Source organism: Rhinatrema bivittatum, chromosome 6, assembly GCF_901001135.1.
Source record: "Rhinatrema bivittatum chromosome 6, aRhiBiv1.1, whole genome shotgun sequence".
In the NCBI taxonomy this organism is placed as follows: domain Eukaryota; kingdom Metazoa; phylum Chordata; class Amphibia; order Gymnophiona; family Rhinatrematidae; genus Rhinatrema; species Rhinatrema bivittatum.
In genome coordinates, this window is record NC_042620.1 from 171,832,008 (window position 1) to 171,859,829 (window position 27,822).

The following is a 27,822-nucleotide window of genomic DNA, read 5'->3' on the forward strand; positions in this document are numbered from 1 at the left end:
AAACATTTTTTTGAAACTGAAGGGCATCTCTTCCTTTGTGAAGGTCTAGATCCCTCTCCTCTCACATCATACAATTAGATTAATTTTTATTTCTGTTTTGGTGACGTTTAGGCGGAAGGAAGGATATGGGTTGGAAGAGTGTATCACCTGCAGCATGGTAGGGAGAATCCACTGATATCCACTGAGAGAGAAGAGATGGTTGAAGTGCACTGCCGTGTTGACTACAGTGGCAGCGTACTGTCTCAGCAGTGCACTGTCCTCTGGGTGCAGGATCAGAGCTCCATTGAAGACGTTTAAGAAGAGCATGATCTCATCTCCCCAAGGGAACTCGCTGGGCATGCCCAAGAACATTTCCTCCAATAGCTTAATCCACAGGCTTTTTTGGAGTGTATCTAGGCCAAACAGCTCTTTCCCTGCTAAAAGAATAGTACAGATACATTATGTAAACACCTGAAAGATGGCACCATGGCTTGAATTTACTTAACCTTTGTGAGCTCACTAGTGTTTCAACAGTGCGGTGTACATGTCAGACTTGGAGCAGAGAGACACAGTGCCCTCAAATAGCTATAACAAAACAAAACAAATTGCAAAACAGTTTTTTATTCACATTTTGAATTTTTTAGAAACACCATTTAAATCCAGAGATAAATGCACATTTCTGGAAGAGCACCCATAAAATTCTGAGGAAATCAGTGATACTATAATTACCATATCGTATCCGTTAAATCAGTTAAAAAAATCACAAGAACTAGCATCAAAATATAGTAATAGTTCATAAACCAAAAGAAAATCCTAGTATTTCAGGTCATAATGTTGTAACAAATATTCAAAGCAAACTTACGTGTGCAAATTCATTTTGAAAATTACCCTGGCAAACTACCCATGCACAATTATACCTGCTATTCGGTATGGGCAGTTTTGCTGTGAAAATTTCCCTGTGCAGGTACATGAAATCCTTGCCCAGATCTCCCCCCTCCTCCTCCCCTTCCTCCCAGAACGCCTCTCCCAACTGCAGGCAAAAGTGTGCCCCTACAGGTCTTATATGCACGCTTTTACTGGCATCATCAGGTTGGCAATTTTATGAAAGTACATTTGTGTGTGTAAAACATTGCTTTAACTGTAGAAATGCCTTAACGGCTTATGAAAAATCCTTTCATAACCCCCCTACCCCCCCCCCCCCACAAAGCTGTATTGCTGATGTGCATGGACCCAAGAGGCCTTACAGATGCTGAAATACAAACATGGGAAGCCTACAGAAGATCATGGGTGCTCGTGTACCAGCACCAATGCTCAGTTTTATACTGCCATCATAAAACAGAGTAACACCCATGGGATAGGTGGGGAAATCATGGTGGATCTGTGAATGGAATCTCATCTCCAGAGTATCCTTGTTACCGGTAAGTCATTTTGCTTTCTCTCTATTTCCCCTGCTACTTTGGTGATTCCCTAAGAAATCTCACCATACTACTAAAGTTACGAGATGCTGAGGGTATGTCTTAACTGAATTACATTTTGCTAAGGCTGCAAAGGTTGGCTTCAGCCCAAACATTTCCACGAATACAGCTCTGTTTGCAAAAAGCCGACTGCCAAACTCTGGGTAGCAATGAGGTAGATCTCAGCACCAAAGCTTCTTTTATTTTATTTGAATTTACCTTGATTCTGAATTTCATGATTTGTCTAGAGTTACACAGGCCCAGAGGAAATGTATACTTTTTTTCTATTTGGGGCCCAGCAGTTTCCTTCTTTTTCTTTGGCTTCCAGCTCTGTCTGAACAGAGGCCGGGATCTCGTGCCACGAATCTTCATTTGCAACTATCTTGCTATTTTTTTGCCACTACTCTATGGCCCCTCCCAACTCACCTAGCTCGGTCATTGCAGTGACAGTCGTCAGCTGGGGGCCATTCATCTGGAATCCTGCAATCGTGGGCCCTAAATTCAGCCATTAGGTGTCACCATTGTGCCAGGACTGAGACTCCCTTTCTCCAGGCCACCGCAGCATCCCCAACACCAGCCATTCTGAGGAGCCAAAGACCTAGCCCAGGAACTGAACTCAGGTTATGTGCATGGCTGACCCTGGCAAAAAGGTTCTGAGTCATTAAAATCAAGGATTTCTGGAAAAATGCAACCTCTTCTGTCCTATATCCAGCTAGGTTTAAGGTAAATTTAAATGGCAATTGATTATGACAAAAAAAAAAAAGGAAATTTGCATAAGAAATTTGCAGAGAAAAAGAATGTATTTGGAAAATGTATCTGATGAGTCCTTATTAGTTTCATCTACAGAGTCAAATGAATTCTCCAAATCTAATACTGCTTGATCTCTTTTGTACAGTAAAAGGAGAAAACCAAATATTTTTAAGCTTGATTCAATTCTGATGGTACTGGGCTTGAGAAGGCAAATAGCGACTGCAGGTCTCTGAAGACATCAAGATAGATAATGTAACCAAGTATTTAGGAAAGCTAATAGCATACTTGATTGCAAAAAGAAAGGTATCCTTAATAGAAAGAGGGAAGTAATATTACCATTGTGCAAATCTCTGCTGAGACACCAGCTTGAGTACTGTGCACAAGTCTGGAGACCAGGTCTACAAAAGGTCATTGATAAGGTGGAGGCAATTCCAGGAAGGGCTAACAAAGTAACGCAAGACCTAGACTGTAAGCCATACATAAAGAGCCTGAAGGAGCTAAAAATGTACTTTCCAGACAAAAGAATTGAAAGGAGAGATTTAATACAAGCACTCAAATGTCTAGCAGATTGCAATATGGTACTACACAGTAGTTAATTTCTATAGAATGAAAAACTCAAGGTTCATCATATGAAACTACAAATCAGCTCTGAAGTTCTATTTTCATATAAGTAACCAAACAAATAATTTTTATGAACTGTTTAATGTATTTAATGCAGATATCAAATGCACTTTAAGAACAAATGAAAATGCTATGAGACCTATGATTAGATGGAGTGCAAAAATATTAATATATAATTGTACATTAATTTATGAGAGTCTGTCTAAATAGCATAAAATGGTGTTCTTTCTCTGTCTCACTTTGATTATGTTTCTCCTTTGTAATAATTTTTAAATACCTTTTTAGATATTCATTTGTAGAAGCATGATATCGTTTCCCTATATATTTTTTTAGAATCTTGGGACTATCAGAATCTAATAAAGTAAAATGTGTGTTTGTAACCCCCTTCTTGGTGTTAAGCTGATCATATTGTGTCCTGAGGCTAACTCCTTGCAAAGTCGAAAAAGCCCTGGGGCATTGATTCTCCAAAAATGGCGGGGGGGGGGGGGGGGGGGGAGGAGAATCGTCCTCCAGGACCCAAGGTGTAAGAGGTGACTCCTTGCTGAGGGTGCTATCTTAATATGTATAAACTGGATGGGTGTAAGTGCCAATAAAACAGACATGAAATTCTGGATGGGTGTTCCAACTTAGGACTTCCACGGTAATCATTTGGCACCATGTACATTTAATTCTGATTACATCCATGTTCCAAAGTTATTTTGAAACTGTTCCATTATCTGTGAAAGTGTTCTTTGGTATTGGAGTCCTAAAATGGTATCACCCTCCAGGTCATGGAATGGCAAGCATGCCAAGTGGGCAGGGGTCTCCTGGATGTAGTGGAACCCCTTCCCAGACAATACCTGAGGTCCAACATGTACTTCAGTTTCTCTGTACTCCTAATCCTTTTCTCCAGGAGTAGAGACTCCAGTGGGGGGGGGGGTCTCCAAATGAACAAAACTTCTTACTCACATGTTCTCCTCACCAGATAGTGCTAGGGATCTTTCAGGTGAAAGGACCTGGGCAGTAGGAAAAATAAACTCTTTTCTTTTCCCCACTTTTGGGCAGGAAGAACAGCAGCAAACCACTTCAAAACAAAATGGAAAAATCTTCACCCAAAATTCTCAGCCACTCACACCAGTGTCAGCCCATCCATCCACCGGGTGTGAATTAGAATCAGCACGTCCTCTCTCATCCTAGTCCTTCCCAAAGGCTGGGGGGGGGGGGGGGGGGGAGGGTTCCATCTTTGAGACAGGACCAGGGATACAGCAAAATACCAAAAGTAAAATCCAAACATTTTTAAGTAAAATTGCAAAACTCTTGAGGCAACTTCACCAGAGGACCAGAGGCCTAGCCCACCAGAAATTAGTGAATCAATTAAAAGTCACGCCTCCTACTTAGACTGCGACTCAAAATGCCTTACTGATCTCCTGCTCTGGCTGCTTTGGAGCAGATGAAAGCTCACTATTCTAGCCAACCTCACAGGGGGTGCTGTAGGAAAATGGTATCCACATCTCCTAACGCTTAACCCCATGTGCTGTGTTAGGGCCATCTGGTGGAGATCAAAAGAGGGCCTCTATATGTTTAAATTGTTAAATATTGCTTCCATTTTTGGCATCTTTGGCAGTTTATCCACGCTTTTAACTAATAGATATTAGTTCCTGATTATGTATTCATAAGGTATTACTAAGTTTGGATGGGTAGATAGTCTTAAAACTTTTAGCTGCTTGTGGGTAGTCTTAAGTTGAATGGGATGTATTCTTGTATACCAATAGTTATGTTTTTGTTATGATTATTTATTTTGTAAAGCTTATTTCTATTATGCTTTGCTATGTTGTAAATTGCCTTGTGCATCTAAATAGCAAGATGACAAATAAAATAATAAGTATGATTATGAATAAAGAAGGAAAGCAAGATTTGAAAGAGCCCTTTGGGTGCATTATAGATATGATCCTATGATTTCTTCGAGCTGCCTGCTTTCATTATTTTGCATAAGAAGACTTTGATGAGTAATATAAAAGTTAAGTAAAATCTTCAGTAGAAAGGAGGTGAGTAAAGACTTTTTTCTGACTTATCCCAGTATACTTTATAAAAGAGGAAGCACTTTCATTCTCTCATGCAGCTTTTAAGCAATAAAGACATCCATTAATGAAGGAGGTGCTCTTTGGTCTTAACCTTCAAACACAAAGATGTGTGAAAGAGTGGAAGAAAACATGGATCTGGTTGATCAACTGTGAAGTAAAAGGGTTCCAAGAAACATCAGGCCTTCTTATATGGCTCAGAATAGAAAGATATCACTAGCAAATGGCATAAAATCTCAAATTGAAAGAAAGAAGTTACAGTTGTCACCTCAGGCATCAGAGTTGAAATTCTCAGCAAATGGTTGGTTGAAGTTTTAGCACAATCTCCTTATATATGTAAACTGTAGGCTGAATATACTATTGTAACCAGTAGGGATATGAATCGTGTCCTCGATCGTCTTAACGATCGATTTCGGCTGGGAGGGGGAGGGAATCGTATTGTTGCCGTTTGGGGGGGTAAAATATCGTGAAAAATCGTGAAAATCGTTAAAAAATCGAAAAATCGAAAAATCGAAAAACCGGCACATTAAAACCCCCTAAAACCCACCCCCGACCCTTTAAATTAAATCCCCCACCCCCAAATAACTTAAATAACCTGCGGGTCCAGCGGCGGTCCGGAACGGCAGCGGTCCGGAACGGGCTCCTGCTCCTGCATCTTGTCGTCTTCGGCCGGCGCCATTTTCCAAAATGGCGCCGAAAAATGGCGGCGGCCATAGACGAAAAAGATTGGACAGCAGGAGGTCCTTCCGGACCCCTGCTGGACTTTTGGCAAGTCTCGTGGGGGTCAGGAGGCCCCCCACAAGCTGGCCAAAAGTTCCTGGAGGTCCAGCGGGGGTCAGGGAGCGATTTCCCGCCGCGAATCGTTTTCGTACGGAAAATGGCGCCGGCCATACGCATATGGCCGGCGCCATTTTCCGTACGGAAAATGGCGCCGGCAGGAGATCGACTGCAGGAGGTCGTTCAGCGAGGCGCCGGAACCCTCGCTGAACGACCTCCTGCAGTCGATCTCCTGCCGGCGCCATTTTCCGTACGGAAAATGGCGCCGGCCATACGCGTATGGCCGGCGCCATTTTCCGTACGAAAACGATTCGCGGCGGGAAATCGCTCCCTGACCCCCGCTGGACCTCCAGGAACTTTTGGCCAGCTTGTGGGGGGCCTCCTGACCCCCACGAGACTTGCCAAAAGTCCAGCGGGGGTCCGGAAGGACCTCCTGCCGTCCAATCTTTTTCGTCTATGGCCGCCGCCATTTTTCGGCGCCATTTTGGAAAATGGCGCCGGCCGAAGACGACAAGATGCAGGAGCAGGAGCCCGTTCCGGACCGCTGCCGTTCCGGACCGCCGCTGGACCCGCAGGTTATTTAAGTTATTTGGGGGGGGTTCGGGAGGGTGGGGGATTTAATTTAAAGGGTCGGGGGTGGGTTTTAGGGGGGTTTTAGTGTTGCCGGCTCACGATTTCTAATGATTTATAACGATAAATCGTTAGAATCTGTATTGTATTGTGTTCCATAACGGTTTAAGACGATATTAAAATTATCGGACGATAATTTTAATCGTCCTAAAACGATTCACATCCCTAGTAACCAGTGAAATACAGCCCAGTGCATATGACTACACTATAAATAATGTGAATAAAATATGGAAAACTCAAACTATTACACTTCAATGGCCTATGTGCTGCGGGGAAACACTTTCATCATAAGTCTCACAAATTTATGTGCAAGGGTTTCAAGTGATAATGTTTGTCCTCTTTTTCTTTATGCATATAAAAATTCTTGCCAACGCAGTCTTTAATGTCTTGCAGCAATTCAGCAATATCACTTACCTTAAATGTGAAGTGCGAGCACTGCTGATCGGTCAACCAGACACTGAATAGTATTTTGAGAGATCACAGCTTTTAACTCTTTGCATTAGGGGGAACTCACCTCCGCCTTGGTAAAGATCATTCTTTCTGCAATGGACATCATACCATGTATACATTGTTCACAATGACTGATGCATCATTCAGCCAATAACCAACCTGTAAAGCTGCCAAAGCAAATTCAAGATGATTGGTCATCAGTCATCTTTAATTTGAATTACTGAGTTGATGCAAGACATTAAAGACTGCATTGGCAAGAATTTTTATATGCATAAAGAAAAAGAGTACAAAACTTATCACGTGACACCAAGTGCATAAATATGTGAGACTTTCAATGAAAGTGTTTCCCCATGACACACACACCATTGAGGTGTAATAGTTTGAGGTCTCCACATTATTTATAGTGTGGTCTTATGTACTGGGCTATTTTTCAATTATTAAGTTTTAGCTCAGAATTTTTGGGCAAACTTGCTCTGCAAGGGTTTTTTTACACCAGCATGGTGATAGCTAAGAAAAATGAGCTGGATTATTTATTTTATTTATTTATTTATTTATTGGTTTTTATATACCGCCGCTCAGAGATATCACGTCGGTGTACATAGAACAAAATCCGCAATTATCAATTGTGGTAGAGATTTTAAATAAAAGACATAAGTCTGCACCTAAACGCCAGTGGTTTTGGGCTGAACTGAGTAGTGAAAGTCTTCTGCATCTAAAATGGATTTGGGTTTTCCTTTTAATTATTATTTTTTTCGCTTATTGACTTGTGTCTCTTTATACGTGGTGTGGTACTAATGGTGCTCCAGGTTCCTGTTTCTTCATTTTTTCTAATGTTATGAGTTTAGATGGAGTAAGTAGAGATGTGCTTCGTTTTTTTCTACCGGGTCGTTTTTCGGTTCGAATACTTCGTGGTATAATTCGGTTCTTCTCGTTTCGTTTTCGGTTCGTTTGCCCGAAAACGAAACGAGAAACCCGAAACCGGACCGAAAAACGAATCGGTAACGAAGCGAAAAAAAAAACCCACCCCAAGCATTTAAAAACATTTTTAAGCATTTTCGTACATATATAACAACCCCCCCCATCCAGATCCCTCCCCAAGACTTACGAAGATCCCTGGTGGTCCAGCGGGGTCCCGGGGTCCATTTTCCCTCCGTGCCCTCCGTGCCCGGTGTGCTGTGCTGCAAGCCGTGCGCCTCAAAATGGTGCCGAATAGCCCGAACTACCATGTCACAGGGGCTTTCGGCGCTATTGGTCAGCCCCTGTCACATGGCCATCGGCGCCATCTTGTGCTCCTATCATGTGACAGGAGCTGACCAATGGCGCCGAAAGCCTCTGTGACATAGTATGGGCAAAGGCTATAGGCGCCATTTTGGTTACTGGCAGCCGAAAACGAAATCGCTTTCGGACCCTTGCTGGACCCCCAGGGATTATTGGCAAGCCTTGGGGGGGTCAGGAATTGCGGGGAAAATTTCGTTTCCGGTTTCGGGGGCTCCGAAATAATGGCGTTTATGTCGTGTTTCGGATACTCCGAAACAGAAACGAATTAGGAAATTTCGTTAAATTTCCTAAATAGGGCGAAAAACGAACCACATCTCTAGTAAGTAATCCCTCTGTGGGTCATATTTTCTTGTGGTTTATTCAGCTGGTTCCTTGGTGGAAGGTGAAGGGAAAGAAGCATTAAATCAGTGGCCTCATAGGATGTGCTTTAAAAATCATTGGCATATCTGTTTTTCTGCATAGGTTTAGTTGTTGGTAGAAGACCCAGAAAAAGTGATCTTGATTTTGAGAATCTCATATTATTTAGGATGAATAAAATATGATCTACATTTATCTGGTCTCTGAATTTTCTGTAATTTTTTTAAGTAAATATGATGGCACTTAAATTAAATTCCTGGGATGTAAATGGATTAATAGTTCCATATAGAAAAAGAAGCTATTGTGCCATAAAAATATTGAAGACATTAATGGCCTTTTTACAAGAAAACATTTGCCCCTGCTCAGACATCTAAGGCATAAATGGAATTGAGTCGATAGGTTTTTCTTTACTTCATATAAAACCAATAGGATAGAGGTTAAACTTTTAATTTCTGAAATGCCAAGATGCCAATGTATTAAGATGAAATAGCTTTGCAAATGCAATAATCTGTGGGAAAATGGCAAATAGCAGCTTAGCTGTATTTGTGAATTTTAACATGCACTATTTTTTAATGCCCTATTTTTCAAGTGAAATGAATATTAAATATTGGAGTTATATTGATCAATGTTTATGCACCAAATCATGTTTCTCTTTTCAACATTTCTTAAGATTACTTAAATTCCATACAGAGGCAACAATTTGTTTGGGAGTTGATTTTAATTACATTCTTTTACCTACTGATAGGCCACAAAATAAACTATTGAACAAGGAAGGTATGTTACAAATTTATTTAAAAGAATGAGGGGTGCATGATGTTTGAGCAGAATATATGACTCAGAAAGCTCTTGGTAAGTGTAACAGTTTTTCCTCTGGGATTACCTTGCGGCCCTGTTGTGTTTACTGCCCCCGGGATAGGTCTGCGAGTAGTTTATTCACCCCTGATGCTGCTGGCTGCCGGCGTGGCCTGTGGCGCTACTTCCTTCTGAATTGCTGAGCCACTGCCAGTCCCCATGTGGCTTGGAATACTGCCATCTGTTGCCTTGTATAGGCGGGGCCACCGCCGCTGCTTCTCCTTCGTGACTAGCATGACACTGATGTTGCTGCTAACTTCCTTGCACTTGACATTCCTAGGCATGCCCATGCGCATGTTGCTAGAAATGTCCAGTGGCACATCCTGATGATGTCAGCCTGCTTGCCCTATAAAAGGGATCTTCAGTCTGCTGTTCCTTGCCTTCCTCCTGGAATTTCTTTGCACCTCTTTGTTCCAGAAATCTTCGCTTCTTCAAGATCTTGTGTTCCTTGTTCTTCGTGGGAGCTGCTCCATGTTTCCTGTTTGTCTTTCCTGGTCTCTTGTTGGTTCCTTTTCTGAGTCTTTGGAGTCTTCACCTCGTCCAAGCCTTCTGTGTCCTCGCTTGTTCCTGGTGTTATGTCTTCCAATCTTCAATCAAGTTCTTGATGTTCCAAGTCTTTGTTCCAAGTTCTGCCTTCAAGTTCCTCTCTCATCCCTCCTCCAGGTGTGCCAGTGATGTGGTTCGTTATCAGCTCTCAGCATGTTATGTGGGGTGCCTCCTGGCACAAGGTCTGTACCCAAATACATCTTTGCTGGGTCAAGTCCTCGGAGGTCATCCTTGTTCCAAGCTCCATGTTTCAAGTTCAGAGTTCCAAGTTCCTAGGTTTATTCCTAGTTTCGGGCTCGTGGAGCTTGTCCAGCCAGTGGATCATCTTGTTCCTCATTCCAAGCCATGTTCTTCTTTCCAAGTAATGTCTGGCTTCTGTCCATATCTGAGTCTCAGTCCAGAGCCTGTCTCATCCCTGGAGTGGTCTGCGACCAGCTGACGGGTTGTATAGGGCACACAACGGAATAATGTAATCCACGACCAGCCCCTCAGACTGTGTAGGGTGTGCTGTGGCTCAGCATTCATTGAACCTGAACCTGAGTCTTCATCTATAGTTCCACGTCTTTGGTACCTTCATCTAAGTTCCCTATCTTATGTCCTCAGACTTCGTCTGTCCTGCTGCACAAGACTTTTCCAAGCAGCAGATCCGAAAGGGCTATTGAGTAGCTGGAGGACTACTCCAGATACCAGCATTGCGTTGCTGGCTCTCACTCCTATGCATACAGCTTCAGCAGGGTTCTGAGCAATCTATGTTCCAAGTCCAAGCTATGTTCCAAGTCCAAGCTACATTTCAGGTTAAGTTTGATGTAAACCGGTATGATAAGACTTTTTGGTCCTGAACGTCGGTATATTAAAAGTATGTAAATAAATAAATAAATAAGTCCAGTCCATACCTGGACAAGCTCACCTTCCATGATGCATACCCTGGAGCCTTCCCTTGGGGTTGTGCTGTGGCCCAAGGGCTCACTCTTTTGAACAAGCGACCACATTCCATTATCGCAACAGATTGTGAAGGCCATGAGCTCAGTGAGCATGTTCCTGCAATGGGCCCATGAATCCTGGATTCATTGCATCTTGTTTCAGTCCTGAACTTTATCCAAGCCTTGTTGCTTCTGAATTCTTTCTTCTATGACCCACAGGAGCCGCCTGCACCTATTTCTGAAATTTTTTCCATGACCCGCAAGAGGCACTTGCACCTATTCCTGGAATTTTTTCTATGATCCACAGTAGGTGCCTGCATTTGGATTTGGGTTTCCTTACGACCTGCAGGAGGTGCCTGCACCCAGGTTTGTTCAAATTTTTTGGAGCAGCCAAGTCTTCTGGTTCTCTCATCACCTTTAGCTGCTTCTTCATGACCCACAGGAAGTGCCTGCATCCATTCCAGAATATTCCACTTTCTGCAGGAGGTGCCCGCAATGCTCCTGGAATTTTTTTATTACGACCTGCAGGAAGTTCCTGCACCCAGGTTTTGTTCAAACTTTTCTGCTGTTCCAGCTTCAGCCTTCATCTCGCTCCATCTAGGCTCAAGCCATCAGCCTAGGTTCCAGTCTTCTGTTGTGCGCCAAGCCATCCATCTTGTCCCAAGCTTTCAATTATGTTGTTATCTAGGCTGCAACTGTTTCAAGTCTGCGGTTACTCTCCTGTTTTGCACCTCAAATTGTGCCAAGCCATAGCTCTTGTACAGACCATCAGTTCATCTTGCCCAACCCCCAGCCAAGAATAAGGATCTATGCTGTGTTCAGATTCTACTTGTCTTCTACATCCAGCCTAATGAAACTCCCACATTAGAAAGTCCTGGGATTAAGGTTACATCCTCTCCAGTAGAGTATCAACCAAATTTACTCCATCATACAGATTTATAAGGAGCCATCTCTAACTTTAAAGTCCACCTCCACTGCTACTCGTATCTTCATTCTCCAATGCTCTCTTTCATCTACTCTTTCAAGTCAGTGTAACTAATGTGCTCTGGCTGTGAGAGATTAATTAGTATTCCAATATTGTTTGGTTGGCCGATAATGCCATCTCTACCGATTAACAATGGATGTAGCAAGGGTATTTCTATTTTAGCCAAGAAATACTGCCATAGACTTCTGGTGCAAAGCCAGTAAGCATATCTTGGGATCTCATCGTTGCAGCTGATTTTTCTGAAGATGAGCTTCTTTGTCCAGCACCCTTACTAATGAGTCTAAATTGAAGATATTTCATCCACCACACTCATGACTTTCATGATTACTTTGAAAGTATGCACTTCAGTATAACTATCTATCAGCTCTGCAGTCTTCTGCTTGCTGGGATTCCACTTCTGCCATGAATCATTTTAAGAGCAACTATTAACCATGGAATTTCCCAGACTCTGATACTGTCTTGCGAGTGGGTGAGTCTATCGTTGTAAGGAAGAACGTCAGAGTTACTCTTCACTAAAGTTCATTTTTCACTTGCAAGTGTCATCCAAATCCCAGTGAGTGTTCTTTAGACCGGCTCGAGAGTGATTTTGGTATGGAGGCAAACTATCCTTAGCTATCCAACGACAGTATGGGTAATTGAAGTTTGGACTGTTAAAGGAATGCTTGAGTTAATATGTTCCTGGTCAAGATTCTATCCTTCCATAATCTGAGAACACCTAGAGCCATTCAGAACAACCCCAAAGAGGTGTAATGGAAAGTGAAAAGAAGCCAATTCTAGCTCTTCCTCTTTCTCCTGCTGATGCTTCAGCCATATATAATTGAACCCACTGTTTTTCAGCTTGCTTTCCAGTGGATTTTGGAACTATGGATTAAATTCTCTTTCCTAGCCACTATTTAGCCAGCAGAATGTGTTGTCCTTTAATCCTGCTTCATGTACTGTGACTGCTTTCATCTCCTTTCCACGGAGATCCAGGGTCACCTTCTGTTTTTACCACAATTCTGAGCCAGAGCATCATGTACCATGTGCTCACGATTTATGTATTATTCAAATCTGGATCACAGTCAACTAGAACTTCATCAATCCCTGGAAGTATTCCCATTCTACAAGAGATGTTAAGAATTATAACCACATATTCACATTCTCCAGATCAGCTTTACTTTCCAGTGTGATCTGTTACTCAAGAGTCATCCTGTTTATAACTGGCAGTTCCATATACTCATCTATCATGTTTCATACTGGCATCAGTCTTAGAGGGTCAAAAGCAAAATCCTTCAACTATTCAACTACCGGCTTTTGCCTAATAGCTCCTGGGCAACATTCAGATGAGAACCCAAAGCATTCCACCAATGATTCCAAGATATCTTAAAACAAAACCTGAGCTTCCAGCTGTGTCTTGTTTCAAGGTTACATCTATGATTTTATTTAAGCCAAAGCTTTGCTTTCCTCTCAGCCTGTGGTCAGGTTTTCATTTGCATCTCCATGATGTCCTTGTCTGAGTCATTAAGCCATGTCTTTGTCTGAGTCTACATTGTGTCATCTTCATTTTACCTTGAATGGTTCCTTGCTTCAGTTCCTGTAACCAAGCATCTTCCAGTCCTATGTTTGGACCCTCTACTCCCCCTGCTGGTATAAGGAATAGCTTCTCCTCTGAAGCTGAAGAAAAATGTCTTGAGGAGGGGGCTTTGAAGAGGTGTACTGTTGCATTTACCACAAGCAGTACAGGTAGGCGAATGGTTCACTCATCTCTGATGCTGCTGGCTGCTGGCACAGCCCGAGGTGCCACTTTCTTCTAAGTTACTGAGTTGCTTCTGGTCCCCATGCGACTTGGAATGCCACCATCTGTTGCCTTGTATAGGTGGGGCCACCACCAATTCTCCTTCATGACTGGAGTGCTACCGATGCTGCTGCTGGCTTCCTTGCATGCACGCCTCTCTCAGACTTTTAAAGGGCCCATGGCAGGAAAAGCTCCACGGCCCTTCCTGAAGCCTGCTTGCCCTATAAAAGGGCTCTTCAGACTGCTGCTTCCTTGCCTTTTCAAGGAGTTGCTTTGCTCCTGATGTTCCTTTGCCACCTCTTCATTCCAGGAGTCTTTGCTTCTTCAAGGTGTTTTGTTCCTTGTTCTTCATGGGAGCTCTTCTATGTTTCCTGTTCTTCATTCCTGGTCTATCTTCAGTTCCTTGTCTAAGTCTTTGGAGTCTTCACCTCGTCCATGTCTTCTGTGTCCTCGCTTGCTGCTCCTGGTGTTACGTCTTCCAGTCTTCAATGATGTTCCAGTCTTTGTTCCAAGTTCTGCCTTCCAGCTCCTCTCTCGTCCCTCCTCCAAGCATGCCAGTGACATGGTCTATGACCAACCCTCAGCCAGTTACGTAGGGCGCTTCCTGGCACAAGACCTGTCTCCAAGTCCGTCTTTGCTGGATCAAGTCCCCGGAGACCATCCTTGTTCCAAGTTCCATGTTTCAAATTCTGAGTTCCAAGTTCCTAGTCTTGTTCCTAATTCTGGCTCGTGGAGCTTGTCCAGCCAGTGGTTCATCTTGTTCCAAGCCATGTTCCTTATTCAAAGTGATGTCTGGCTTCCATCCATGACAGAGTCTCAGTCCAGAACCTGCCTCACCCCCAGTGTAGTCCATGACCAGCCCACAGGTTGTAAAGGGCATGTAGTGGGACGGCATGTTCCGCGACCAGCCCTTGGGCTGTGTAGGGTGTACTGAGGCACAGCACTTGTTGAACCTGAACCTGAGTCTTCATCTACAATTCCACATCTTCAGAATCTTCATCTACAGTTCTATATCTTGTGTCCTCATTCTTTGTCTGTCCTGATGCACAAGCCATTCCCAGGCAGGTTCGAAAGGGCTATTCAAGTGGCCAGATGGCTACCTTGGAGACCAGCATTGCGTTGCTGGGTCTCACTCCTGTGCTACAGGTTCAGCGGACTCCTGCGTGATCTATGTTCCAAGTCCAAGCTACGTTCCAAGTCTAGCCCATGCTTGGACACACTCATCTTCTGCGCTGCGTACTCTGGAGCCTCGTCCTTGTGTTGTGCCACGGCCATTGGGCTCACTCTCTCGAGTAAGCAACTGCATTCTGCACTTGCAACATGGCTCTGGAAGAGCACTGGAGCAGCTTTCTCAGGGTGGGAACACATAGTCTCTTGCGCCATGGACTGGGGGCAGGATAACCAGCAGGGCCAAAACAGACAGAGGACATCACGACCAAAGAAAGAACTCACTATCCACATAAATGTTCTCCAGAAATAAAACTATTTACTGATCAAGTAGGCAACAGATTTAAAGTTCACAAAACACAAGAATAAGTTCTCAGGAAAAGAAAAAAAAAACACACTCCATTTCAAGAAAAATCTTCCCCTCTGCTTTCAATTAGTATGACCACACACCCCTTATTCACATTCTTTCCTTTTAGTTTCAATTCAGTTCTCCTGTACTCACCAGAACAGCTCTAGGGATGATCTCTTCAGCTGCAGGCTGAAATCTCCCGAACCCTGCACAGAGTCCTAAGCAGTTACAGTTGCCCTCCTGATCCTGTCAGTTCCCAGCCACAGTTGTATTTCCCCACTTCTTACACTCATAGATATCCAGCACAGCTCTAGAAACATTCATTCTGTTTCTCTTCAGCAATGAATTCCTCCAGGCCCTGTGGTAAGTCTCAGGTAGACATAATTTGTCTTCTGCTCCCACAGTCACAAGTCTTTCTCTGCCTGATTGCCTTTTCAGTTCACCAAATTACAAAGTCACTGTCAAGCCTCCTGGGAAGCTATGGGAGTATCCCGTCTGATCTCCTGCTTCTCCCCAACTGTATTGCCCTGGAGGGGATAACAGCTACATCTTCCCCTTTTTCAGATCTCTAGAGAAAACCTAGTCCTACATGTAAGCAAGGCTTTTATATCCTACCCTAAACCATGCCCAGAGGGGTAATATCAGGTTGTCATTCATATACCTTGCCTAGCATACCCTCAGCTCTCAGAATGAACCTCTTTTACTGGAATCTTCCCCACAACCACAATGCATAACTCTTACAGAACTTCCCGTAGGGGTAAGTCATACCTTTAACACAACAATATACCTTTAATACAACAAGGCAATATTAACCCTTGCACTCACTCTGTGGCACACAAGGCTACATAAGATTGAATGGTTTTATTTGTTTGGTGATAGATATTAAAAAACCCATTGAGTGGGTAAGATAACTAAGTAATTTTACACAGTTTTCTCTAAATCAGATATCCATCTGCAGTTACCCAGTTTAAACTGCAGCTGAACATCTGACTAGCTCATCGAAATGTGACTAGCAAGATTTAGCTAACTTAGCTATTAGTTCTATAAATTAGCACTAACAGGTTGAGTACTCTTTAAACAATAAACTCCCCCTGTGCCAATCGCCCTGCATCCCCGCTGTACATCCAATCTCAAATTGACAAAGATTACTATCCCCCCCCCCAAAAAAAAAAAAGCAAATGCTCCTGCCAAATCCTAGTGCAAAGCAAACCCTCCTGAAGTGAAACAGAGCCAAGAGCCAATCTCCAATCGCATTTCCTCTCCATCAAGTTACCAAGGTTGAAAGGGTAGGAAGACTCAGTCCTTCCTTCCTTCTCTTCACTCATGCCCAGCATTTTTCTATATCCTAGGCATCCTGTTTTTTAGATGACAAAGTACCAAGAGACCAGATTTTGAGTCCTGCTTCTGCCACCGCCATTTACTATGACTTTAGGTAAGTCATCTTATCTCTTAATGCCTTGGGTAACAACCGATTGCATAATTTCAAGGGTAGGGCTTTATTGTACATATATGTAGTATGCTGTAAGTGCCTTAGTCTATGGTGCCTGATAGATGCCAAAATAAATAAATGAGAGAGGACAGGCTGTAATGTTTTATTCTATGCTTCTATCATGGGCCTACAGAGGTTTCTGAGAGAAGGGAAGGCAAGGCATAGTAAAGCTGAGAAGGAAACAAGCATGGCCCTTTTGGTCTTTATCTGCCATCATATTCTCTGTTTCTATATTTCATTTTTTGTCCTATATACAATTAGCAAGCCATAAGCATTCTTTTCAAAACGATCACTTTCCCGTTATTTTAACTCTGATCATATCCCTTTAAATGCGGTGAAGTCATACACATCCACAGTATTACAAACTGTTTCAGTACCTTGAGGATCACTGAATAGTGAAAATTCTGCATCAATGGCACTTCGGGGGAAAGAAGGCAGACGTAAAAGGTCCTCCTGAAGCATGGATACATGGGATTGTTTATGAGCAACAGGGATCTTCTGAGTCAGAGATATGAGGAATAGCACCCGGCCCACTTCCTCCAGTTTGCGAGTGAAAACCTAGAAAATCGCAGTCATATAGATTACACATCACACATCTGAAACAACAGAAATCTATACCTAATCTTTGCTTGCTAAATTTTTCCTTAAGATTCTTCTTGGAAGGCTCCAGGGGTGATCTGGGAAACTATAAACCAGTGAGCCTGTCATCAGTGCTGGGCAAAATAAACAAAGCTATTAAAAACAAAATTACTAACCACATAAATACACATGGTTTAATGGAGGCGAGTCAACATGGGTTTTGCAAAGGGCAGGGCTGGAGCAACCCACTGTGAAAGCCACGCACTTGCACTGGATGGTGGCTCTGAGGGGCAGCAGTCTGGGGCCACCAGTGGCCAAAGTGGAGTGGAAGCTGCAGGGCCGTTCAGCAGACCTCATCCTGCTTGCAGCCAACGTGGAAAGGAAGCTGCAGGCCACCCAGCGGACCCCATCATGCCAGCAGTTGAAGTGCAGAGGAGGCCGCAGGCCAACCTGTGAACCCCATCCTGCTGGTGGGAAGTGAAGTGGAGGCTGTGTGCACCCAGCAGATCCTATTCTACTAGTGATTGAAGTGGAAAAGAAGCCACAGGCTACCCAGTGGACCCAGTCCTGCTGGCAGCCAAAGTGAAGTAGAGGCTGTGGACCATCTTGCAGACCCCATCCTGCCAGTGGCTAAAGTGGAGGACAGTCCAACAAAAGCAACCAGAGCTTCAAGTGCACTTTACAACGTGAATTATATGGTCAGCTAAGTGCACAATAAACTTGATTTGGTCGTGGTTATAAAGTAACTTCTTTTATTTCAAACTGTGACTCCTTGTTAACATCCCGCACATTCATGGCATACAGTTTGACAGCAGTCCCCCGACACGGCCCCGTGTTTCGCCTGTCGGCTGCTCCGGGGGGATTCTTAATAAATCTCAGTGATGACAGGTTTAAAGGTGCTCCTGCAGACCTTTAAACCCGTCATCACTGAGATTTATTAAGAATCCCCCCGGAGCAGCCGACAGGCGAAACACGGGACCGTGTCGGGGACTGCTGTCAAACTGTATGCCATGAATGTGCGGGATGTTAACAAGGAGTCACCGTTTGAAATAAAAGAAGTTACTTTATAACCACGACCAAATCAAGTTTATTGTGCACTTAGCTGACCATATAATAAAGTGGAGGACAGGCCATGGGCTGTCCGATGGATCCCATCCTGCCGGCAGCTGAAATGGAGGGGAGGCCATCTTGCGGATCCTGAACAGATGGAAGCCAAAGTGAAGAGGCAGGCCCAGGGCTGCTGGGGGAACCAACTGAAGTAGAGACTTATGTGTGCATGAGCTTGTGTTTGAGAAAGGAAGTGTGTGTGTGTATGTGTGTGTGTGTATGTGTGTATGTATGAACATGTGTATGAATGAGGGAATACTTGTGTGTGTGTGTATGAGTGTGTGTGTGTGAGAGGGCATGGATTTGTGTGTGAGAGGGCATGGATTTGTGTGTGTGTATGTGTGTGATCATGTAAATATAAGTGAGGGAGTGCATATGCATGTGTGTGTATGAAGGAGAGAATACATGAGTGTGCATGAACATCTATGTGAAAGAGGGAGTGCATGTTTATGTTTTGGCATATAAGCATGTGTATATGTGTATGAGAGAGGGAGTTCATGTGTGTCTTTGTCTATGAGAGTGTGTGAGAGAGAGTGCACGTGTATGTTAGAGGGATCGCATGTGTATGAGTATGTCAGTGAGAGAGGAGGAGCATGTGTGTGTGAGCGTTTGTGTGAGAGAGGGAGCACATGTGTATGTGAGCATATGTGTATGTGAGATATAAGAAACATGTGAGACAGGGAGCATGAGTGTGTGGGAATGTGTGAATGAGAGAGAGCATATGTATGTATAAGAAAAAGGAAGCATGTGTCTGTGGGTAAGCACATGTGTTAGAAGGCACGCATGTGTGTATGACCATGTGTGTATATGTGAGCGTGTATGAGTGTGTGAGAGAGGGAGCGTGTGTGAGCACATGAAAGGGGGAGCATAAGTGTGTGGGAGAGAGGGAGTGTGTGAGTGAGAGAGAATTTGTGTATGAGCATAAGTATGTATTAGAGAATGAGAAACAGAGGGGAAAGTTGTGTGCCTTCCACAATGATCTAAAGGTGACTGAAAATCAAAACTTCCCAGGTATGGTGGGTAGGACATTTTTTTTAATTATTAGTTTTAATTATTGGGTGTTATTTGATGTGTCTTATGTTTTGAAATATTTTACTAGAAATTTAAAAAACAATTTATATGACTTTAATTATTGGATGTTTTATTCATCAGCTGTTTTGAAATATGTATTTTTATTATTAGTATGGTTTTACTATTATGATTGCTGTTTTATTCTTGATTTTTTTGTTTAATGTTTTGTGAGGAATGGAGTTATTTCTGTTTTTGCATTGTTGCACTGCATACAGAGTCTGGTTGGTTGTGATTTCCAGTTCAGTTTTTGTCTGCACACATACACACAGGCTCATATACACATGTGCTTACTCACAGACACACATGCTTCCTTTCTCTTATACACACATATGCTCTCTCTCGTTCACACATTCCCACATACTTATGATCCTCTCTCACATGCTTCTTATATCTCACATACACATATGCTCACATATATGCTCCCTCTCTCACACAAATGCTCAAACACACAACACCCACCGGCAGCGGGAACATCGGGGGCCTGGTTCGAGGGCACTCCTTCCCCTGACCAAGAAAGGAAGTACATGCTCTGGGAGGGGAGGGAGAGCCCAGGGGAGGCATATACCCTAACAAGATTCTTTAGCTATTTTGGGGGGTAATCCTGAACACCAATGACTTTTATTGTAACCTTTGGGGGGGGGGGGGGGCATCACCATGCATGAATGCTACACTTTTTTTTATTTGAGGAATCAGGCTACTTTCAGTGCCAGCCCCGGGTTGAGCAGGGAGTCAGTCCCAACCCCCACTCAAACTTTTTTTGCTGTGGCTAATGTTTTTTTCAGGAAATGTTATGCAGGAGCCTTGGGACCCATGTTAGGGTCCTGGGGATCCTGCATCACATTTACTGCTTTCCCAGGAAGTGTTGTTATTTTATCATGGCTGACCACTTTCTCAGTTGCCCATGATAGAATATTAACATTATTCATGCATGCAAATCACATGCAAAGATGGTCACTGTAATAGAATGTAATGCTGGCCAGAAAAATGGACCTTTGGTGCTATGGAGCGATCGACATCACTCAGTGGGCAAGTCCATTAGGTTCATACTAACAGCTGGCAGAGAAGCCCTTGGGCAGGACTCACTGGAGTTTTGCCTATACCAGCCATCTCCCCCAAAGGTTGAGCTCCTGGGTTCTTGTGGCCAGTTGGTCTCAGGTGGGTCCCCACTGCTAACCAGGAGTGAGGGTCTAAGTCCAGGGCAGGCAGCAGACAAGGCAACGTCAGGACAAAGCAAAGTTTCAGGTCCAGGCAGTGATCAAAGAAGGTTGAAGTACAAGCCAGGACAAAATTCAGGAAGTCAAAATGAAGGGAACACACAGATAAAGGTCTAGACAGACAATACCAAGGCAAGGCACATACAAGGCAGGGAACAGGCACAGACAAGTCAAAGAATGAGACAAAGATGAGGCATGAAACAAGGCACACGAATATAGCAACATGCACTGGGAACACAAGGAACACCAGGGGACCTGTTGCTGACTCCTTTAAGAGTCCGGGTGTGTTGTGCGAACACATATAGGGAGGCTGCAGGCAGGGCCTAAATTGTGGTGGCATTGGCGGTATGGGCCGCTTTTGGTGGTATCAGCTGAAGGTGGCTTCCATGCCACAAGACGCAGTTGGGAGGGCTGGGGTGAGTGTGGCGGCTCATGCGGCCATTCTATGAGCCACAGGTTATAACATAGGGGAGGCAACCTGGGAAGAGCCATGCATAATATTGCATATACTGTGAAATATCACCACAATATTTCTCTATCGAGTGATATATGCTGTTTAACGTATGTTAAAACACTACCGCAGCTTGATGCATCTCCCAGATAGTGGGATTCAAAATAGGATGTGCTTCCTCTTTCTTTCATCTTGTCATCTTTCTTATCATTCTCCTCAAGTAGTTAGGATCCTGTCACCTACTGTACTCTAGGCCTCATGCCACCAACTATTTACATTCTCTATATTGTCTCAATCTAGTGGCTGGTATCCTATCTGAGGTCCAACTCTTGACTCTTCTTCCACATCACAATGACCTGATGAGTTAAAAAAGGACACTACAAGGTGTGCAACCAGGAGTTGTGTTCAAGAAGGTGAGATGTGGCATTGTTGCCAGTAGAGATGTGAATTTGTTTAAATGCAATAAGGCTAATTTGTTTTATTGGGGGGGGGCACCAAAAGGAATCGGGGGCCCCCCGAATGAAACATATCTTATTCATTTGTTTTGTTTTAAACTAATGATTCTGGCCTAGCTCTAGGCCCAAAGCCGGGCCTTGCCTAAGGCATAGGCCAAGGCCGAAAGCAAGGGCCACAGCCCAGGCCTGAGCTTGACAGCGGGGTCTCAGTGGATGCATGAGCCAATGCCGGAGCCTCAGCAGAGACCCCTGAAAATTAAAGAAAATAAAAACACAAATTTACCTGATCCATCAGGTATCCGATGAAGGCCAGGTCCTGACACTGGGGCCTAGGCCTGGATCCAGGACTGACATCGTGACACAAACCGAAGGCAGAATCCCGATGCCAGGGCTTAGGCCTAGGCTGGGGCCAGAGGCCAGGCTCGACATAGAGACCCAACTGGGAAGCTGGGTCTTGATGCTGGGGCCTCTGCCCGGACCCAAAGCTGGGGCTTCTGCCCGGAGGCCAGGTCTTGAAGCCGGGGCCTAGTTTTGGACTCAGGCCTGATGCCGGGGCCTCGACCAGACAATGTATATGGCGCGAACCCAGCATACGGTGTCATTTGGCTTGCAAGTATCAAAGAACAAAGAACGAAGAAGAGGCTCACAGGCCTGGGATTTGAGACCTGACCCTAGACAGAGGTCCCGACACCAGGACATGGTCTCCTGGCTGAGGCCCCAACGTCGGGAACTGGCTTCTGGGCCGTGTCACGGCATCGTTCCTGGGTCTGGGCTGAAGCTCTATCGATGGGACCCGACCTCCAGGTTAGGTTGCTGCATTGGGCTTGGGTCTGGGCTGAGGCCCTGGCAAAAGGACCCAGACTCCAGGCTGGTTCTTGGCTTTGGGCTCGGGTCTGGGCCAGGCCAGGCCAGGTCACAGCATCGAGCCAGGGTCCAGTCCCCAGTCTAGTCCGAGGCCTCAGCAGCAGGACTCAGCCTCCAGGTCGGTCGCAGCATTGAGCCTGGGTCCAGGCCCAGGCCCCAGTGTTGGGACCCATCCTCTGGGCCTGGTCATGGCATCGGGCCTGGTTCTGGACCCTGGCCTAGGCTGAGGCCCAGGTGTTGGAACCCAGCCTTGAGTAGGCCGAAGTCGTGGCAACTTACTGCACCCCTCAGCCTACACAAGGCTGAGGCTTACGCCTGGGCCTAGGTTGAAGCCAGCAGATACCCACTGGACAGGGTACGTGGAGAAGGCAGTGGGATCATGGCACCGGTATGTTTTGGGGGGTGGGATTCCCCGGGAGACCTCATTTTTATTTTTTGGCTGCTTTGGAGGGGGGGGGGGGGGTTGTTGATTCTTTCTCACAGATGAAAATGAATCAAACAATCCATGAACCAAAATTTGTGGAAAAAAATCTTCCAGAAAATGAACTGAAAATGATTTTTTTTTTCTCCTTCACATCCCTAGTTGCCAAGAGTAGGTTGTCCTGGACCTGAAATTCCAGGGACACAGAAGCCCTATTTCTCTTCTCTAGCCTCTCTATCCTTTTCTTCTGTCTCTCTTTTGCTCTTTTCCTTTGTCCATTTCTTCTCCTTGCTTGCTGCAGCATCCTAAATTCCTCTATTTTTCTTTACCACCTGCCTTCAGTCAACAGTGGCTTTTATAATGTGTGGAATAAGTGCTTGACATGTAGAATGGAGATGGTGATAGGTTTTTGGCCAGAGAATGTAGTTACTAATTACTAGTGTGCGGTTTAGCGAACAGGATGATAAACATATGCATACAAATTATTATGCCTTTATTTCAATCTTATTTTGCTCACTAGTATGTGCCTAGATATTATGGTTTACCAATGGCTCGATAAAATGTTAGCTGGTGCTAAGGCTTTGTGAATAGCCCATTAGTTACTGTGTATGCTAATGAATCAGCTCCTATGAGTAAGATTAATACATGCCAATTGCTTTGTATAAGATGAAGATATAAAAATTATACCTGTTTCTGAATAAGTTCCTGACCCTTTTCAGGAGGCATGTGCACCAGATTCAGCTGTGGAGATACCGATCTCCGGAAAGGGTAAATATCACGGACATAGGTCTGAAAGTAAACAGAAGAAAACTTAAATTTATCAAATTGCATAAGATATAATTCAGTATTTTTAAATCTACTTCATTTACATTAGGAAAAAGTGCAAAGTGCTTGATTTAGTCCCTGGATTTTGCTCCTCCCCTATGTGAGCATCAGTTGAATATTGTATTTTTCAGAATTATCAGTGTTGTAAAAGTATTCAGTTGGGGATATAGGGCTGTTTGGGGCAGGTGAATATCTATTTGGAACTGCAGGAAAAAAAAATTACCTGGCACTCCTGAATTCACTGTGGCTTCCTTTGCAGCTTGAAGTTGAGCGAATCAAGCCCTTAGTTAACATAATTATAATAGGCAAACCCGCGGTGTTGGCAGTGATGCTATTGGCTCTTGGATCAGAAGGCTACTTTTCAGCTTCATGCAATATTTGAATGAAATCTGACATCAAGTGCCAGGCTTGTATTCACTGGAAAAGGTGAAGCGATCATGGAATCAGGATTTGGTCTTACCTTGCTATAATGAATCAGGTTCCAACGTTTATCCATCAAAAAGTACTGGGCTGACTGAGATTCTGCTATGTTAAAGAATTCCAAACATTCCTAAGAAAAAACAATTCCCTGTTAATCACATGGCACAAAGACGTCTCCAGTTCTGTGATAACGCACCAAACACAAATACAAACAGATGAGCTGAGGTAATAAGGTGCACTCGGTAGAGTGTACAATTTTACCTGCAATTGCATTCACATTTTGGTGCACAGACTTTACTCCCTTATGCAGCAAGGAATTTTGCACACAAAAAATGGGTGCACAACAATGTCAGCTGAATTTTAAAAGGCCTGCGCACGTGAACTCTGGGGTTTACGCGGGTAGCCGTGCCTTGCACGCGCTGTGCGCATTTTCAAAGAGGCCCGGCCATGCGCGTAATCCACGGTACACGCACAAGTGCCGGGCCTCTTCAAAGGGGCGGGCCGGGACAGCACCATTGAATGTTGTCCCGAATGCTCGCACGTCCGCAGCCGACTGTCGGTGCACGCAACTTACTTCAGCTCGGGATCTGAAGTTAGTTCTACACCAAAAAAAAGAAAGATAGGTAGGGTTTAGAGGGTGGGGGAGGAGAGGAGAGGGGGAGGAGAGGAGAGGGGAAGATGGAGGGAGTTTAGGTAGGGGGTTAGGGAAGTTCCCTGCCAGTCCTCTCCTTAATTGGAGCGGACTGGGAGGGAATTGGGGAAGGCCTGAATGTGTTGCCGCGCGGAGTTTGCATAAATTCTACCCCCTTGCGTGCGCCACCCACACATACGTGCACAGATTATAAAATCTGGCGAGTGTGCGCGCGGCCATTGGATTTTATAACATGCGTGTGCCAGAACTCGCATGTTATAAAATCTACCTCTGTATGTATAGGATAGCATCCTCCCATGCAAGTCTAAAGGGAATAAAGGCATTAGCTAGCTACTACCTTTGAAATGGAGAGAGGTGCATAAGTTTAACTCCTGTTCCCTTATTGCTGGAAATTTTACTCCTGGTCAGCAGTGAAGAAAAGTTTCCAGTGCTAGTTTTAAAGCATGAGACTGGTCAGGAATTCCTGGTCCTGGAGATCTGCACTGTGGATTTATGCACACAAAAAGTGATTTGCGCGCATAAATCTTCACTTTCTCATCCTTTCTCTTCCTCTCTCTGCTTTTATGCATATAAACATGATTTGTTCTTATTTGTGTAGACATTTTTGTGTTTGAGTGCTTTTTTAATTAGCATACCATTTGCTTACTGCATTGGGGAATTACATTTTTTTAGTGCATGCATTAATAAACCATGCATTGAATTTCAGTACACATACTTAAACAGTTACCTGGCTAGAATTTAGCCGGATACAAAGGGGCTATTCTGGGGGCAGGAAGGAGTCAACTGGGGAGGAACAGAGTTAGCCGCAAAAATTAAGTAGCTAACTCCTTCTGTGGCTAAGTCTGGTAGGGCCTTAGGGTTAGATATAACCAGCTAACTTTAAGATAGACGGGTATATTCAGCTTTCGCCCGTGCCGCTGAATATACCCAGCTAATTAGTCGAAATGTTTATGTAGCTAATTAGGCAAGCCGCACAGCAGCTGAAAATGGACCCCTTTGTATCTTAGTTATTACTTTTCTTTTATTTGAGAGAAGGGAGTGAAGTGGGGCTGAGTCTGAATATCTTGGTTAAGACAATATAGAAACTAGCAAAACTCACTCATAGTGATTACATTAGTTACCATCAAGGTGTGCAAAAAAAAAAATAATTGTACTAAAGTTGTTGCTTTAGGAATATTTGTTGCTTTAAACATAGAAACATAGAAATGACGGCAGAAGAAGACCAAACGGCCCATCCAGTCTGCCCAGCAAGCTTCACATTTTTTTCTCATACTTATCTGTTTCTCTTAGCTCTTTGGTTCTATTTCCCTTCCACCCCCACCATTAATGTAGAGAGCAGTGATGGAGCTGCAACCAAGTGAAATATCAAGCTTGATTAGTTATGGGTAGTAGGGGAAGTAACCGCCGCAATAAGCAAGCTACACCCATGCTTATTTGTTTTACCCAGACTGTGTTGTTCAGCCCTTATTGGTTGTTTTTCTTCTCCCCTGCTGTTGAAGCAGGGAGCTATGCTGGATATGCTTGTAGTATCAGTTTTTCTTCTCCCCTGCCGTTGAAGCAGAGAGCTATGCTGGATATGCGTGAAGTATCAGTTTTTCTTCTCCCCTGCCGTTGAAGCAGGATATGCATTGAAAGTGAAGTATCAGGCTTATTTGGTTTGGGGTAGTAACCGCCGTAACAAGCCAGCTACTCCCCACTTTGTGAGTGCGAATCCTTTTTTCTTCTCCCCTGCTGTTGAAGCAGAGAGCTATGCTGGATATGCGTGAAGTATCAGTTTTTCTTCTCCCCTGCCGTTGAAGCAGAGAGCTATGCTGGATATGCGTGAAGTATCAGTTTTTCTTCTCCCCTGCCGTTGAAGCAGAGAGCTATGCTGGATATGCGTGAAGTATCAGTTTTTCTTCTCCCCTGCCGTTGAAGCAGAGAGCTATGCTGGATATGCGTGAAGTATCAGTTTTTCTTCTCCCCTGCCGTTGAAGCAGAGAGCTATGCTGGATATGCGTGAAGTATCAGGTTTTCTTCTCCCCTGCCGTTGAAGCAGGGAGCTATGCTGGATATGCGTGAAGTATCAGTTTTTCTTCTCCCCTGCCGTTGAAGCAGAGAGCTATGCTGGATATGCATTGAAAGTGAAGTATCAGGCTTATTTGGTTTGGGGTAGTAACCGCCGTAACAAGCCAGCTACTCCCCACTTTGTGAGTGCAAATCCTTTTTTCCACATTTCCTCTTGCTGTTGTAGCTTAGAGCGATGTTGGAGTCACAGTAACCATGTGTATGTTTATTGAATAAGGGTATTGTCTCCAGGCAGTAGCTGTCATTCTGGCTAGCCACCCACTCTTTATTGACGGCCTCTTGATTTTATGGATCCACAGTGTTTATCCCACGCCCCTTTGAAGTCCTTCACAGTTCTGGTCTTCACCACTTCCTCCGGAAGGGCATTCCAGGCATCCACCACCCTCTCCGTGAAGAAATACTTCCTGACATTGGTTCTGAATCTTCCTCCCTGGAGCTTCAAATCGTGACCCCTGGTTCTGCTGATTTTTTTCCTATGGAAAAGGTTTGTCGTTGTCTTTGGATCATTAAAACCTTTCAAGTATCTGAAAGTCTGTATCATATCACCTCTGCTCCTCCTTTCCTCCAGGGTGTACATATTTAGATTCTTCAATCTCTCCTCATAAGTCATTTGATGAAGACCTTCCACCTTTTTGGTCACCCTTCTCTGGACCGCCTCCATCTTGTCTCTGTCTCTTCGGAGATACGGTCTCCAGAACTGAACACAATATTCCAGGTGAGGTCTCACCAAGGACCTGTACAAGGGGATAATCACTTCCCTTTTCTTACTCGATATTCCTCTCTCTATGCAGCCCAGCATTCTTCTGGCTTTAGCTATCGCCTTGTCACATTGTTTCGCCGACTTCAGATCATTAGACACCATCACCCCAAGGTCTCTCTCCTGCTCCGTGCACATCAGCCTTTCTCCCCCCATCGAATACAGTTCATTCAGATTTCCATTCCCCATATGCATGACTTTGCACTTCTTGGCATTGAATGTCAGCTGCCATGTCTTCGACCACTCTTCCATCTTCCTTAAATCCCGTCTCATTCTCTCCACTCCTTCCGGTGAGTCCACTCTGTTGCAGATCTTAGTGTCATCCGCAAAAAGACATACCTTACCTTCTATCCCTTCCGCAATGTCGCTCACAAAGATATTGAAAAGGACCGGTCCCAACACCGATCCCTGCGGTACACCGCTTAAAACCGCTCTCTCTTCAGAGAGAGTTCCATTTACCATCACACATTGTCTTCTGTCCGTCAACCAGTTTGCAATCCAGGC

At 44.3% G+C, this 27,822-nt stretch overlaps 1 protein-coding gene across 1 annotated transcript in view; it reads right to left on the minus strand.

Annotated features, from left to right (window-relative positions):
- UNC80 (unc-80 homolog, NALCN channel complex subunit) overlaps positions 1-27,822 on the minus strand; it is a 437,997-nt gene that overhangs the window by 139,192 nt on the left and 270,983 nt on the right. Inside the window, 4 exon segments of the mRNA XM_029606152.1 lie at positions 148-416; positions 16,813-16,993; positions 23,285-23,386; positions 23,883-23,972. Coding sequence (XP_029462012.1) covers positions 148-416; positions 16,813-16,993; positions 23,285-23,386; positions 23,883-23,972 — 642 coding nt within the window.